The sequence below is a fragment of the Neofelis nebulosa genome, chromosome 1 (genome assembly GCF_028018385.1).
Source record: "Neofelis nebulosa isolate mNeoNeb1 chromosome 1, mNeoNeb1.pri, whole genome shotgun sequence".
NCBI classification, from domain to species: Eukaryota; Metazoa; Chordata; class Mammalia; order Carnivora; family Felidae; genus Neofelis; species Neofelis nebulosa.
The window spans coordinates 95,501,462-95,518,970 of NC_080782.1; the positions used below are offsets into that span (position 1 = coordinate 95,501,462).

The 17,509-nt window shown below is 37.0% G+C and overlaps 1 protein-coding gene across 1 annotated transcript in view; it reads right to left on the bottom strand.

Moving 5' to 3' along the window:
- Nucleotides 1-12,819: 12,819 nt before the first annotated feature.
- Nucleotides 12,820-17,509, bottom strand: part of MSH3 (mutS homolog 3) — a 188,144-nt gene continuing 183,454 nt past the window's right edge. The window contains exons 23-24 of the mRNA XM_058728381.1: nucleotides 16,035-16,203; nucleotides 12,820-13,577 (exon numbers count right to left, since the gene is read on the bottom strand). Coding sequence (XP_058584364.1) covers nucleotides 13,469-13,577; nucleotides 16,035-16,203 — 278 coding nt within the window. The 3' untranslated portion in view covers nucleotides 12,820-13,468. The remainder of the gene's footprint in view (nucleotides 13,578-16,034; nucleotides 16,204-17,509) is intronic.

The following is a 17,509-nucleotide window of genomic DNA, read 5'->3' on the forward strand; positions in this document are numbered from 1 at the left end:
CCTTCCTAACTTTTTTTTTCCCCCTTCCCCTCCCCCATGGTCTTCTGTTAAGTTTCTCAGGATCCACATAAGAGTGAAAACATATGGCATCTCTCTTTCTCTGTAGGACTTATTTCACTTAGCATAACACTCTCAAGTTCCATCCACGTTGCTACAAAGGGCCATATTTCATTCTTTCTCATTGCCACATAGTATTCCATTGTGTATATAAACCACAATTTCTTTATCCATTCACCAGTTGATGGACATTTAGGCTCTTTCCATAATTTGGCTATGGTTGAAAGAGAATGTTGAAGTCTCCATTTGTAATTGTGGATTTATCTATTTTCTCCTTTCAATTCTATCAGTTTTTGTTTTATATATTTTGAAGCTCTGTTGCTAGCTGTATACAGTTCAGGATTGTTATGTCTTCTTAGTGAATTGACAATTTTGTTATTATGTAATTTACTTCTTTATACTTGTTCATTTTCCTTGTTCTGAAGACTATTTTGTCTAATTAATATGGCCACTCCAGATTTATTTTGGTTATTAGTTTTTGCATATGTATCTTCTTCCATCCTTCTACTTTCTACCTATTTGTATTAGTCAAAGTGGACTTCTTACAGATAGCATATAATTGGATCTTTATTTTTAACTAAAATGACACTGTATTTTAACTGGTGTTTACAGAACATTTCCATTTAATGTAATTGCTGATATGGTTGGACTTAACAGTTTATTATTTTTTTCAGTTTGTCCCTTTTTCTTCGTATCTCAGTTTCTCCTTTTCTGGTTTCTTCTGGATTATTTGAGTATCTTTTAGTTTACTATTTTAACTTATCTTTTGGCTTTTTATACTATATACTTTGCATAATATTTGTAATGATTGCTCTAAGGATTAAAATATACTTAACTTTGATAATCCACTTATTAATATTTTATTATTCTAAATAAAATCTAGGAAACTTTCAATCTTATAGGCTACATTACACACTTTATGTTGTAATTATCTATTTACATTATATAATTACATTATGTAATTATACATAAATGTATTACATTTATGTACACTGAAAATCCTACCATTTAATGTCATATTGTTTATTGCAACCATTATACATATTTTAAACATTTATTTATTTGAGAGACCACGTGAGCAGGGAGATAGAGAGGGAGATAGAGAATACGATGCAGGCTCAGTGCTGTCAGCACAGAGCTTGATGTGGGGCTCAAACTCACAAACCGTGAGATCATGACCTGAGCTGAAGTCGGATGCTTAACCGAGTCACTCAGGCGCTCCAACTGTTGTACATATTTTAAAGAACTACACAAGAGTAGAACTACTTAAAGTTCTACTCAAGAGGAGTAGTACAGTGTTATATTTACCCATATATTTCTTATTTCTGGTGCTCTTCCTTTACTCCTAAAGTTTCAAGTTTCCCTCTGGTATTATTTCCCTTAGACCTGAAGAACTTCCTCTAGCATTTCTTTTAGGGCAGGTGTATTGGCAATAAATTCTCTTAATTTCCCTTTATCTGAGACTTTATTTTGCCTTCATCATTGAATATTTTCACAGAATATAGAAATCAGGGTTGATGTTTCTTCTCTTTCAGCATTTAAAACATTTTCTAAGTTGTTCCATTGCTTTCTATCTCCGTGATTTCTGCTGAGCAACTCATGATATTTTGATCATTTTGCTTCTATACGTAGTGTGCCATTTTTCTTTTTCCAAGTTTTTCTTTAATTTGAAGCAGTTTGATTACGATGCATCTGGACAGTTTTTTGTTTATTTCAGTTTACTTTCTTTGGGATTTATGGAACTTCTTGAATCTTTATAATCATGTTTTTGACAGGTCATCCTATATTTCTCACAATATTTATCTGCACCAATCTCTTTCTCCTCTCTTTCTGGGACTCCAAACACATGTACGTTATACCTTTTTCTCTTTTTTTAAATTCCAGTGTAGTTAACACACAGTGTTATATTAGTTTCAGGTGTACAATACAGTAATTCAACAGTTCTATATATTACTCAGTGCTCATCAGGATAAGTATACTCTTAATTCCCTTCACCTATTTCACCCATCCCCGCCAGCCCATCTCCCCTCTGGTAACCATCTGTTTGTTCTCTATAGTTCAGTCTTTTTGGGGGGTTCTTTTCCCCCCACCTTTGTTGGTTTTGTTTCTTAAATTCCACATGAATGAAATCATATGGTATGTCTTTCTCTGATTGACTCATTTCACTTAGCATTATACTCTCTAGATCCATCCGTGTTGTTGCAAATGGCAAGATTTCATTCTTTTTTATGGCTGAATAATACTCCATTGTATATATACACCACATATACTTTGTCCATTCATCTGTTGATGGACAGTTGGACTGTTTCCATAGTTTGGCGATTGCAAATAATGCTGCAATAAACACAGAGATGCATATATTGCTTTGAACTAGTGTTTTCCTATTGTTTGGGTAAATATCCAGTAGTGCGATTCCTGGATTGCACATGATAGTTCTGTTTTTAATTTTTTGACCTCAGGTATGTTATACCTTTTGATACTGTTCCATAAGTACATGAGACTCTGATAATTTTTTTCTCTGTTGCTCAAATTGGATAATACATGTTGATATTGGTTAAGTTCACTGACTCTTTCCTCTATCATTTCCATTCTACAACTGAGCCCATCTACTGAATTTTTTCACAATTATTGCAGTTTTCAGTTTGCACATATCCATTTGGTCCCCTCTCCTCTGAAATATGCTTTATTTTTACTTAGAAATATGCATTTTTAAGTGTACAGGTGAGCAGTGTTAAATACATTCACATTGTTGTGCAATCAATCTTCAGAACTCTTTTCATCTTGCAAAACTGAAACTCTATACCCATTAAACAACTCCCCATTCCCTACTGCCCCCATGGTTCTTTCTTATAGCTTCTATTTCTCTACAGAGAATTTCTACCTTTCCATTCATTTCAAGAGTCTTCTCTCTTACTTCTTGAAGCTGGACTATAATAGCTGTTTTAAAGTCATTGTCTGATAAGTCTAACACTTGAGCCATATTGAGGTTTGTTTTTCTTGCGAGTTGTTGAGATTTTTATATTGTACGTGACTTTTTAAAAGATATTAAATGGTAGGGCCAGCACCAGAACTAGTCGTTAACTCTGTCCAGTGCTCTTTGAAGTGACCCATGGAGCCTTAATTGTATGCACATCACATTCATATTTCAATTAATGATCAGGCAAGTCATAATTAGAAGATTGCCTTTGGAGCCAAAGTGAAGGCTTTTTAGTGCTATTTCTGCATATCATCATTGCAGCATCAAGAAATCTTGAGCTGAGTGAACAATTATCCTTTCCTCCTACTACAATGAATACTAGATGTCACGAACAATGATGGCCCTTTCTGTTCCCATTTGGATATTCCTCTTGGCAAAAATGATACTCAGTGATAAAACACACACACCACACGCCGAGGCAACCAAGATTCAGTGGGTGAATTCCAAAATCCCCTTTCAACCCCAAATCTGTAAGTCACTCAGCATGTTCAGTCACTGGCAAGCCATGAAGAAAGGTATTTTAGGAAAGTAAACATCACAGATCTGAGATAATAAGAAAAGGTAGAGGAATGGTAGGTGGCATGTAAGGGTGATAAGTACAGGCAGGAGCAAAGGACATCACTTAAGTAGTTATGAATTATTCGCTAAAAGAGAAAAAAGGGAAACACATGAGGAAATGGAGAAAGAAAGGATAGACACATTCAATGGACATTTTAATCATTAATTCACACAGCCATGTGTACAAGAATCTTGGTTCATTAAGTGTGATCGTCCAGAGTTGATTAAATCTTCTCACTTCTTTACTGTGGGGGAATATGAACACCAGCAAGTGCTTCCATCCCTACGACAGGAATATATTCTTTTTCATCTAGACATTTAGTTAAAAGTTCAAGGATAATCTGCTCCATCTGTTTAATGTAGCCAACAAATAAACTATATGCCACATCTTCTAGATCAACTTGCACATCTATGTTTTAACAAGGGAATTTAGAACCCAGCTAAAAACCAAAAAGTACTGGACCATTATAACATTTTCCCAGTTGTGGGATTTAAGAGAATTTTTATTCGCTAAGGAGTAAAGACTCACCTATTTGTGTCCCATCAGGATTTCTTTAACAACTCAACAGATTTAATCCTAAACGATTTGGGATTATAAGGATCTGTCATTATCATTAGTATACTTATCCCCAGTAGTATCTGGTTTTATTTCATTCCCCCAAAACTGTAAAAATTTCCGTATCACTTTATACACATTTTAACACTAACTCTGGATTCATCATTGAAAGACTTTATTCATGTAAACACTAAGATTTCATCAAGTTTATAACATGGTAATGAGAAAGCACTTCTCTTATTTCTCTTTACCAACCCAAATTTTTTATCTTTGTTTCAGTTAACAATCTCCCTTTCAAATTTATGATGTTACTGAATCTATAGATTGTGAAAAATGTTCTGTATGTAATTCAGGTATTTCACTAATTCAGATGCACATGTGAATATACTGCTCCAGCTAGGATGAACCAGTAAAGTCCTTTATTTCTAGGAAGCCCCACATATTTATATATTGTACAAACCTTCAGCACTTTCATGAAACCAGATCAATCACCTGTACTGCCATCAAAGTTGCCACCAAGCTCGTAGCTCCTTCTGAGTAAAGTGAAGCTGCCATCCCAGACAGAAATGACTGCACAGAGTAGTTGCTTGATCCAAGGGTTGCTACTTTTCAGGCTAGTCAGCAGCCTATGAGGTGGTCCAAGACAAGAACTACCCAACAGGAATAATCATGACAAACTGAGCCAATCAGGTCAGCCTCCTTGGGACAGCTGAAGAACAAAGGAAGAAATTGGTAGTGGGGACAGAAATGAGGACATCCCTGGAGAGAAGGCAATAAGTATAAGTGATGGAAAATCAGAGGCCAGGGAACAGAGAGAAAACAGAACAGAAAGGAAGTCAAAAGTAACAGAAACAAAGACAGAAAGAAGCTGATTCCCTGTAATGGTGGAACAGCCGCCAAGTAGGGAAAAACAAAAGCCCACAGCTGATGAAATGATAAACAAAAGAGAACTGTATATGCTGTGTTCTGAAAATTATTCCAACTTATCATCTTCTGTTAGCTCAGGTTACGCTGTTTCTGTTGCAGTTTCAATGTTTCCTCAAGTGTCTTTCTGCTCTTGCAACTTGAGTCTACCACTATTAACTAAATTACATTTATTCATTTATGCACAGATCAGTAAGTCTATGAAACACTGCTATTCTGAAGGGATCATTTTAATTTCAAAAGGTCTTAACTGTGGTTGGGCATTTATGTAACATTTTATTTCTTCTGTTTTGGTGCTAGTAACTGAATTACCTGAATATAATGAGGTGCTTTAAAATTGGCTACCTATACTCACCTACCACTAATAAATATATGTTTATATGTCTATATTTAAATCAGATGCCTTGCAATCCCTGGTACTTACCTCTGTATTAAAGTTAAAATTTTCAACTTGCTCCTTCCTATAAATAAGGAATTGCGTTTTGTCACTGAGAGAGAACATGAACTCAAAAACTTTTTGATTCAGACCTCACTCTAAGGTCTCTACCTGACATAGGAGTGACTGTTCTAGGAGCATTAACACTGCAAGTATAAGTTACACTACGGCCAACAAGTGACCAGCATTAATTCACATAGGGACCAGTTTATCTGTTGTTTAAAAAGTGTCCATTAATTCTTAGGTTAATTTCTGACTAAGGCCATCATGGTTTTTTGTACCTGCAAAAAAAGAACATTTGAGAACCTAGCTTGTGTACTAATACCAAAGCCACTGATTGCTGGAAAACCGTAGCGCTCAAGGTCTTGAAACAGAGATGGTGCTTGGGAATATTTTCATTATCTCCTTTTCTAATTATGCTATACATTGGTTTGATTATTTAGAATATTATTAACTGTTATTATTATTTGAATAAAATATTTAGAATATTATTAAAATACCATTATGACAAAAAGCTTAAGGACAGTTTGAGGTATTGCACATGCTCTTTATAGATATTCTTTTAAGTCTCACAATACAAAAATACAACTTTAAATGTCTTCTTTTGCCTGATAGTCTGTTAAAAAGAAATACAAAGAGTTTGGAGAAATTAAAGGTTCACTGTTATCTGCAGAAGTGGCTTCTTCTGATAAGAATTTGAAGGCATTATGGCCATGCTTCTCAGAACTCAATTCTTTTTCTTTAAAGTTTTCTCTATGTACTTTCTGCTTAATTTTTCTGTGAAACAAAAACTGCCTAAAAATAAAGTCTATCTAAAAAAATGAATCTAGGGGTGCCCGAGTGGCTCAGTTGGTTAATTATCTGACTTTGGATCAGGTCATGATCTCATGGTTTGTGGGTTCGAGCCCCGTGTTGGGCTCTGTGCTGACAGCTCCAAGCCTGGAGCCTGCTTTGGATTCTGTGTCTCCCTCTCTCTCTGACCCTCCCTCACTTGCACGTGCTCTATCCCAAAAATAAATAAACATTAAAAAAATGTTTTTTAAATGAATCTAGATATAGGTCTTACACCCTTTACAAAAATTAACTCAGAGGGATCATAAACGTGATGTAAAGGCAAAGCTATAAATCTGCCAGAAAATAAGAGAAAATCTAGATGATCTTAGTATGCCAATGACTTTTCAGACCTAACACCAAAGGCACCATCCATGAGAAAAACAACTGATAAGCTGGACTTCATTAAAATTAAAAACTCCTGCTCTGCAAAAGCCATAATCAAGAGAACGAGAAGACAAGTCATAGACTGGGACAGCGTATTTGCAAAAGACAAATCTGATAAAGGGCTATTATCTAAAACATGCAAAGAACACTTAAAACTCAACAAAAAAACGAACAACCCAATTAAAAAATGAGCAGAAGGACTGAGCAGATACCTCCCCAAAGATATACACGTGGCATATAAGCATACGAAAAGATGAGCAGCATCCTGTCATCAGGAAAACTGCAAATTAAACAATGAGGGGCATCTGGTGGTTTAGGCTGTTAAGCGTCCCAGACTCCAGATTTTGGCTCAGGTCAGGTTTGAGCCATGCTTGGGATTCTCTCTCTCCATCTCTCTATCTGCCCCTCCCCAACTCATGCGTGCACTCTCTCTCTCAAAAATAAACTTAAAAACAAACAAAAAAAACCCCAATGAGATACTACTAAATGCTTATCAGAATAGCCCAGATCCAAAATAGTGACAACATCAACTGTCAGTGAGGACGGGAACTAAGAGGAACTCCAATTCAATTCTGGGAGGAATGCAAAATAGCTCCACCGCTTTGGAAGACAGTTTGGCAGTTGAAACTAAATATACTCTTACCATCCAATCCAGCAATTGCACTGTGGTAGTTATCCAAATGAACTTAAAACTATGTCCACACAAAACCCTGGATGTGGATGTTTATAGCAGCTTTATTCATAGTTGGCAAAGTTTGGAAACATGGTATCCTTCAGCAGGTGAATGGATAAAAACTATGGCATACCCAGATACTGGAATATTATTTGGTGCTAAAAAGAAATGAATTGTCAAGCTGTGAAAAACATGGAAAAACTTAAATACATATTACTAAGAAAAGCCTATCTGTAAAGGCTATATGATCTCAACTATGTAACATTCTGGGAAAGGCACAACTTATAAATACAGTAAAAAGATTAGTGGTTTCTAGGGACTGGAGGTGAGGAAGGGTAGAATAGGCAAAGCACAGAGGATTTTTAGGGCAGTGAAACTGTCGTGCATGATACTACCATGCTAGATACACGTCATTATGCATTGGTCCAAACATACAGAGTATACAACACCAAGAGCGAACCCTAATGTATACACATGAGGTTTAAGTGAAAATGAAGTGCCAATGTAGGGTCATCGATTATAACACATATGCCATTCTGGTGGGGGATGTTGATAATGGGGGAGGCAGTGCTTGTGTGGGGGCACAGAGTATAGAGGAACTCTGTACTATCTGCTCAATTTTGCTGTGAGCCTAAAACTGCTCTAAAAAATAAAGTTTATTTAAAAAATAATTACATTCCCTGGGCCCTAAGCCACACCTACCAAATCAGACAGAAACTTGGAAAGGGATTGTGATCTAAGGAATAAGAATTTTAGCAAATGGCTTTGGAGACAAGATTACTAATGTGTGGGGAGAGGTGAGAAAGGAAAAGGGGACAGAAAATGGAGAAGACAGGAGGCGGAAATTAACAATGACTGACCAATCCGTGTCCCAACCTTAGAGATTCAGATTCAGTACAAGGAGAGTGGAGCCTAGAAATATGCATTTGAAAAGTTCCTGAGGTGATTCTCATAAAGGGAGGGACAGCCGTGATCCAGTGAGGGAGCTTCAGGGAAGGAAGGTTTAAGATAAAGGAAGCAAAATACTATGCAATATTTCTTTTTTTTTTTCTGTAATTTATTTTTTTTAATTAATATCCAAGTTAGTTACCACATGGTGCAACAATGATTTCAGGAGTAGATTCATTATTGCCCCTTACCCATTTAGCCCATTCCTCTCCAACAACCCATCCAGCAATCCTGTTTGTTCTCTATATTTAAGAGTCTCTTATGTTCTGTCTCCCTCCCTGTTTCTATATTATTTTTGCTTCCCTTCCTTTATGTTCATCTGTATCTTAAAGTCCTCATATGAGTGAAATCATATGATATTTGTCTTTCTCTGACTAATTTTGCTTAGCATAACACCCTCTAGTTCCATCCACGTAGTTGCAAATGGCAAGATTTCATTCTTTTTGATTGCTGAGTAATACTCCATTTTATATATATATATATATATATATATATATATATATATATATATACATATATATATATATACACACACACACACACACACACACACATATATACACACCACATCTTCTTTATCCATTCATCCATCGATGGACATTTGGGCTCTTTCCATAATTTGGCTATTGTTGATAATGTTGCTATAAATACTGGGGTGCATAAACACTGGGGTCCCTTGGAAACAGCATACCTGTATCCCTTGGATAAATACCCACTAGTGCAATTGCTGGGTCATAGGGTAGTTCAATTTTTAATTTTTTGAGGAACCTCCATACTGTTTTCCAGAGTGGTTGTACTGGTTGTTATGTAATATTTCTGATACAGAAATAAACTGTTCTGAATGTCCAGAAAAAAACAATATAGTCAAAGGCAATGAAGGGAGAATCTGAGCAAAGGACAAAACAACCAGAGAAAGGATTCTTCCTTCCAAGCTCAATAATTATTTCTGCAAGAAGAGAGCCCTGCTGTGTGTCTTATGAAGTCATGTAGGTGCACATTCTTCACCATGATTTCATGGACACAAGGCAGATGACAAGTTATCTTCAGGAATGTAGTCCCAAAACAGATTAGGGAACAAATATCTAACATGCCAATTAGCAGACAGTCACATTTTCTAAATGCCACAATACAAATCATTTATTACGAACAGAAAAAAAAATTGCAGGGCCTTTGGGATAAAACATCAGTTCATACAATGGGTAAGAAAAAAGTGGATTTTTTAAAGATGATAATCAAAATCTATCAAGTCAGTAAGTGTGCCCCTGAAGCAAGATCTATAACTAGGATAACCATATAACGTATTATCCCAAACAGGACATTTTTGAGTGAAAGAGACTTTTAATAACTATGCCAGGAAAAAGGTATAGACCAATACTGTCCGAACCAAACCAGAAAGGATATCCTTGTAATGGTAATATGTCTCGGGGCATAATAAACCTAACAATAATCATATATACTAACTGCACAATGTTCCAAAGAGGAATTCACCTTAATTATAAAGTTAGAAACCACAGATGGTATTAATTCAAGCTCCTTTCTTTCTCTACCCATATCCTTGGTGTGAAACATCAAACAGCACTTTTATAATTACATAGCCCAGCAGTAATTAATATTGATCTCGGAACTTAGTAAAGGTCAACATTAATTTGTGTACCACATTGGATTTCAATCTAGCCTTTACTCTGGAATTCATGCAGTGGGCACTGTTTCACCAGCCCCATTACCACTACAACCATGACAACAGGCTCAAACTTAAATGAACTGCCAGAATAATTTTTTTTTTTTAAGATATTAAGATATAGTATACTTTCTAATGGATCTTGACCCCTTAGTAAAATGGTGCCTCGATTGTGAAAAGAGTCTTTTCCTTGAGTTTCTAATCTGGAAGGGTTTGGTTTTTCCTTCTCTTTCAACAAACACTTATTGGGGAGTCTACAGTATATGCCACAAGGAGAGAGGGAGCATATACTTGTCAATCCAATGAAAAATATCATTTAGTCAACTGTAATCACCGAGACTAGTGGCTCGCCAACCTGACTGCACATGAGAATTTTCTGGTGGCGGTGGGGGGGGGGGTGCTTTAAAAAGACAATCCTGTGTTGGGGCACCTGGGTGGCTCACTAGGTTGAGTGTCCGACTTCTGATTTCGGCTCAGGTCATGATCTCATGGTTCCTGGGACTGAGCCCTGTGTTGAGCTCTATGCTGAGCATGGAGCTTGCTTGGGATTCTCCCTCCCTTTCTGCTCCTCCCCTGCCTACATGGGCTTTCGGGCTCTCTCTCTCTTACAAAAAAAATAAAAAAGTAAAAAAAAAATTACATTAAAAAATTCTGTCTTACTACATAAAAACTGTACATGAACATTCATAGCAGAATTACTCATAAAGCCAAAGAATGGAAACGACCAAAATATGCATCAGGTGATGAATAAATAAAATGCAGTATAAAGCAAAACAGTTTTCAATAATAAAAAAGAATAAGATACTGTTGCATGCTACCACATGAATGAACGTTGAAAACAATATGCTAAATGAAAGCCAGATACAAAAGATTCCATATATGGTATGATTCCATTTCATATTAAATGTCCAAAAGAGGAAAATCTGTAGTGACAGAAAGCAGATTAATGGCTCTCTAGAACTAAGGATTTTGGGGAGGAAAGAAGAGAGACTGCTAATGGGTACAGGTTTCTTTTTTAGAGTAATGATAATGTTCTAAAATTGACTGGAATCATCAGGGAAAGAGAAATGAAAACTACAATAAGGTATCACTTTATACCTGTTAAAATGGTTATTATAAAAAAGATGAGCAATAACAAGCATTGGTGAGGACGTAGGGAAAAGTGAACTCTTGTACACTATTGGTAGGAATATAAGCTGGTACAGCCATTATGCAAAACAGTACTGAGGTTTCTCAAAATATTAAAAACAGAGGGACGCCTGGGTAACTCAATCAGTTAGGCATCTGAGTCTTGATTTCAGCTCAGGTCATGATCTCATACTTCATGATTTTGAGCCCAGCTCCATGCGGACAGTACAGAGTCTGCTTGGGATTCTCTCTCTCCCCCTCTCTCTGCCCCTTCCCCACTCAAGCCTGCACTCACATGCTCTCTCCCAAAGCAAATAAATCAACTTAAAAAAAAAAAATTAAAAACAGAACTACCACATGCTCCAGCAATTCTAGTGCTGGGTATGTATCGAAAGGAAATGAAGCTAGTTTCTGGAGGACATTAGAATTGTACCCGTAAGTCTGGTATCTGGAGTATGTACCCAATCAATTGCATTTTTCCTGACAATCTTCATGGCATCTGTACAGTCTGTATGACTGGGACTCTGCCACAGCTTTCCCTTCAGTAACCTGATTAGGAATGGGCCTCATCTGGAAATGCGGTTCAGCAGTGCTGGCCTTCTCCCAAACTTGGAGCAGGCCTCTTGCAAACTGGCTGGCCAGCTGATATCAAGAATCTACCTTGCAATAATCCACATTGTCACCTTCTAGACCCTGTGTACTGCCACTGCCTGGGACACACTGCTCCTGGAGCCCATACCTGCTTAAATGCTGATGCTGGTCTGGCCAAGCCAGAGATGGCCCGAAATATCCATCTGGACATTACCAGTGATTGGTGGTCCCTGCAGCTCCCTCAGGCATGGGATCTTCCTGGATCCATCTCCTTTTCTTGCTGGCCTGCCAGTAAGGTTATAGCACTACCTTGAAAATCTTGTTAGAAAAATTATGAAACATTCAAAATCCTATTGAGTAGTCAAATACTATTTAAAAAGTATTGTTCTTTTTAAAATTTAGATAGTAAATTCCAATAAACTCTGTTTTGAGACATTCTTGAGAATTTCACTGTGTTAATATTTCTGAAGGGATTATGGAATCAATCAAATGGTATCATATTCTAACTTCAAAAAGGCTGGGAACCAGGGGGCTAAAATGTGAGTGACTCAAAAGTGTAGCAACCAACCACTCCTCAGCTTGGGGAGACTATAATGACTTCTGGGTCCAGGGGTCATTGTGAGGGCCACTGTAAGAAATAAACTAAAGAAGGAATTAGAAATATGTCTGCCAAATGCGGGGAAGACATTTAACAAGTAGGAATAATAAATGGGTGGGAAACAGAACGGAGAGCCTTCGTGCAAGATCATATACTTAGAAACAAAAAACACATGGATATGAGAAGCCAGGTTGTTAAGTGAACCTGGTTGTTAAGTGAAAAACTCAGGGACTCAGTCGAACACATGTCACCCTAAACGTGCAGAGAGGCAGTGTTGTCAAGTATCAACAAAGCTAAATACTTTGATTCTGGGGAGATGATACACTTTCTATACTGATTAACAGAGAGATCCCAAATCACTAAGTTCAGTTCTGTGTATATGGTGGGAGAAGCAACCTTCGTTCCGTAACTAAACCTAAAAAGTACCAACTGCCAAACAGTGGAGAACCCCAAAATTCAACAAACAAAAAATCAAAATTTATAGCAAGTATTCATTAAATGTTTATTACCTGAATGCATGACAAATAATTTCATCCAACAATTTCTAAATTGCTTAAAACTGTGACAGTATTTAACTTTTCAAATTTCATATCATCTTATTCCTTCTGTGCTCTACTTTCTAAAAGCCTGATGATCTTTTCTATTTCTTATCAAAAATTCTTACGCTCATAGTGAATAAACTGGTAGCATTATAAAATTATTTTAGTTCAAATGGAAAGGTACACTTCTGCTAGACATCTCACTCAGCTGCAAATTAATCTGAACTGGAACAAAGAAAAATATGAATTAAATTTTTATGTCACTCTCTGAAAGTTCGTGAACTGTATTTTACCATGTTAGGTTTCATTTAGGAGGTGTGATTTTATGCGAAGCTTACTGTTCATGAAGTTTTCTAATGATAGAACAGAAGTCTTAATATTCAAAACTGTTTATACTTTTGTAAGACAGCATGACAAGAACCTGGCACAGACTTTCTACACAAAAGGCCTATTTCCAATGGGAATATACCATAGTTCTGATTTTATGCTCACATCACACAAAGATAGGCTGTTACTGGACGGTTGTTTTGTACAGATGGCATTTTTAACTCTCCATGTTTTGTTCACAAGTGTAGTCTTCGTTTTCATCAAGATGAGAAGCCTGAAATTTCTTCCACGTCAAACTCGTCTCTCCACTTTTGCAGGCCTTTTGCATCATTTATCACCCATAACTTTGCAAAACACTTTAGCCTTTTCCTGGAGAGAAAATAAAACATGATTTATTTTATAAATGAACTTGTTGGGGGACAATACATCTCACTGCAAGCTATAAAAGGTCTATGCCTTTGGAATACCAGGCAGGGCTCTGGGGTTAGGAAGTTGTGCCAGCGCCAGCCTTCTAGTGACGCTGTTATAATCAAGGACTCAGGCTGCTGACTGCCACTACTGCCTCCAAGGAGGGGAGAGCCCAGCTTGTTCTAACTCAGGCCACAGGCTATGCTCACAGGATGAAAAGTAAAACCGATTTTATAACGTAAAGCTAGCTACTGAAAGAGGAGAATGCCGGGGCGCCTGGTTGGCTCAGTCGGTTAAGCGTCCGACTTCAGCTCAGGTCACGATCTCGCGGTCCGTGAGTTCGAGCCCCGAGTCGGGCTCTGGGCTGATGGCTCAGAGCCTGGAGCCTGCTTCCGATTCTGTGTCTCCCTCTCTCTCTGCCCCTCCCCCGTTCATGCTCTGTCTCTGTCTGTCTCAAAAATAAATAAAACGTTAAAAAAAAAAATTAAAAAAAAAAAAAAAAGAGAATGCCAACAGAACACAGACATAATTTTTCTGTAGAAGAACTACCAGGTAAGTGTTTAGGGTCTGGAGCCAGAGTACCTGAGTTCCAGTCACTGCTCCGCCACTGAATAGTTATGGGACCCTGGTTTCCTGGTTGATTTCCTACCCTTGCTTGGCCTCATTTTCCCAAACTACCGTATGGGAATAATGACAGTACCTACCTCACAAGGCTGTCGTAAGGATTCAGTTAAGGTATGTAAAGCAGTAAGAATAGTAACTGGCACTGTGTCTAGGCTGCTGCAAATGACTGCTTAGACTTGTTTCTGTGCATGGCAAGCATTCAATAAATATTAGCTACTCTAACAAAGCTACACAAATGCACAAGATTCCCTTTGGTTTCTTTGATCTTGCCAATGGAAGTGATGTGATAAACACTTTCAGTAAAAGGTAAAATAATGAAAATAGTGTCCTAATAAATGATCCCCCCAATGCACCCTAATAAATGATTCCACCCCAATGCAACCTCTTCTGACAATTCTCTATCTTGTCCAGATTATAGATTTCAAAATATTACACAGTAGTTGGAAGAGTTAAACTATTATAGTCTGTGAATTTTATTGCTCTTGCTATTATCTAGGATATATAGCAGCAGTAAGTATAAACTATCATATTTTATTGCCTCCTTGCATATATATCCCTTTGTAGTAAAGTTTTATTCTAGTTTCTCCAGGGAAAAAGAAAAAATAATAAAAGATAATAAAATAATTTTTCTTGGACTTTGCAGAGAACTAAGGGCTTATCTTTAAACTCTCATAATAAATAATTACTGTTCTAATTGGGCATTGTGGAAATGATCCAAAAGAGAGTGTCAACAGAAGAAGCTGCATGTCATTTATACTATTCCAGCACTTTGGACTTGGTCAACCACCATTTACCATTGCAAAGCGTAGAGTGCCACGGCAGAACCACAAGAGAAAGGACCTGGAGGAGTTGGCTGCACAACAACACTGTAGTACACAAGTTGGCAACTGTTTAACTAATATTAGGTATTACTATTTCAATATTTAAATTTGGTTATGATTTCCAGGACTAAAAATGTTTCTTATAGTATGGTGACCAGACAAGATTTTCTATTTGGCCAACAGTCTGTTCCCTCATGCCAGGGCAGTAATGTCTTGTCCTGGGCAGATCAGACTCTCCACCTAGTACAGGGCTGGGGAAGGAGATGGATGAAGAAAGAGCTTATGTCCTTTTATAACAAAATCTTGTATTTGGGGGAAAAAAGGTACAATTTATTATTTTTAATAGGATATTTTCCTAGGAATATCTTCTTTCCAAAGTATATTTATTTATATTAAGATTAGTTAATACACTGACTATATACTGGCTGGATATCAAGGGTAAAAAGTAGAATACATTCACATAAACAGTCTAGGTGACAGAAAGAAGGCAGTTTAGAATGAAAATCTTGTCACAAAAGAAGTGACATGGGGATACTGACTACAATTACGTAGTTCTATGATACTATTATTTTCATTCATGTCCTGACAGAATTCTTAATTTCTGAATGCAATATAAGAATAGAAGAAGTACTCTAAAGGTTTTAAATGTCGTTTCTTTTAGTAATTTGCTGTGTAACTGAATGTTTTAAGCAACTAACATGTTGGCACACAGTAAGGAGTTAACTTAGTTCTTTAGAAAAATCACTGAAAAACCAATTTAGCAACTCAACAGATAAAGATCTGAGCAGAGAAGGCGGACTAAATTCACATGAGCTTTTCAAAGATCTGTTTTCATTTTATTGTAATTAAATGTTTCAGAATATTTGAAGAGATGTTTAAAGGTAAACCTTATATTCATTTACAGGACAATCCTCTTCCTGCTGGACAATTTGGAAGGTTTATGAACCAAAAACTGTAACACAATCATTCTGACCTTTTCATATTTACTAATCCTTCTAATTCTTTTGACTTGCTAGCTGCTTTCTTTAAAATTTCTTCAGGAACATCTGCTAGTTTAGCCACATTTAGTCCATAACTCCTTGCTGCAATTCCTCTGGTTATTTGATAAAGAAATGTGACAAAATCAGGGACTTGTTCTTCACCTACAAATTAAAAAAAAAAAAAAAAAAAATAGAGAGATAAAGGAAACCATGCCTGTAAGTTGAAAGTAGAAGATTAAATAAGACCTATAAGTTCTTACAACTTCAATTAAAATTTGCAATCTGAAAAAGAAACACCCAAAAGCTCACCTAAAAGCGTTTTTGTTTTTTGTCTTTTTTTTTTTTTTTTTTTTTTAAGATTTTGTTTTTAAGTGATCTCTACACTCATCATGGGTCTCGAGTTTACAAACTGGAGGTCAAGAGTCACATGCTCTACCAACTAAGCCAGTCACGTGCCCCCACCTAAAAGGGTTTTTAACAATGCTTTGGGGTAAAGATTTATTTCATTTTACGCTGCTGGCTAAAAAATTTGACTCTACTGCTATTATCAGAAAGAGAATAATTCTGATACATAGTACAATATAATTTCTCCTTTAAAAGAGACGAAAAAAAGTTTTTTCAGTAAAAGAATGTGCTCGCTAAATGGTCTTGTATGTAATACACTCTGCAAAGTAAAATACATAAGAGATATTTCTAAGAATGCTAAAAACAAAACAGCAAAAAACACATAAAGAAATACAACATGTTACACAGTTTAATTACAAGACTGAGAAATTCCGGTTTATTAAATATACTGGATTAACTAAGAGTTCTATATTCAAGTGAATATTATTCAGTACCACTCAGCTCACACTTAGGACTAAAGGGTTTATTGCCCCAGCTGTCAGGGAACTTGTTAGCCCACAATCTTCAGCTATATCCCCTTTTTGGGAGTCACCTCAGCTCAGTCCCAGACCTGCTTCACCTGAGCTCATGTCCTTTCTAGGGTAGCCTGCACCTCAATAGGTAGCTATGGGGGTTGGCAGACAGCTTCTAAGGTGGCCACCAAAGAACCCTGCCTCCTGGTGCTCATGCCCTTGTGTCATTCTATGCCCTTGAGGGTGGGCAGAACCTAATGACTTACTTCTAATGAACAAAACATGGTAAAAATGATGTGTTGTCATTTCTTTTTTTTTTTTTTAACTCTTGTTTATTATTGAGAGACAGACACAGAGCATGAGCAAGGGAGGGGCAGACAGAGAGGGAGACACAGAATCCAAAGCAGGCTCCAGGCTCCGAGCTATCAGCACAGAGCCCAACGTGGGGCTCGAACCCATGAACTGTGAGATCATGACCTGAGCCAAAGTTGGACGCTTAACTGACTGAGCCACCCAGGCGCCCCATGTGTTGTCATTTCTAAGATTAGATTACAAAAGACCGTGTGGCCTCTGTCCTGGGCACTTTCAGTTTCTTGCTTATTTGCTCTGAG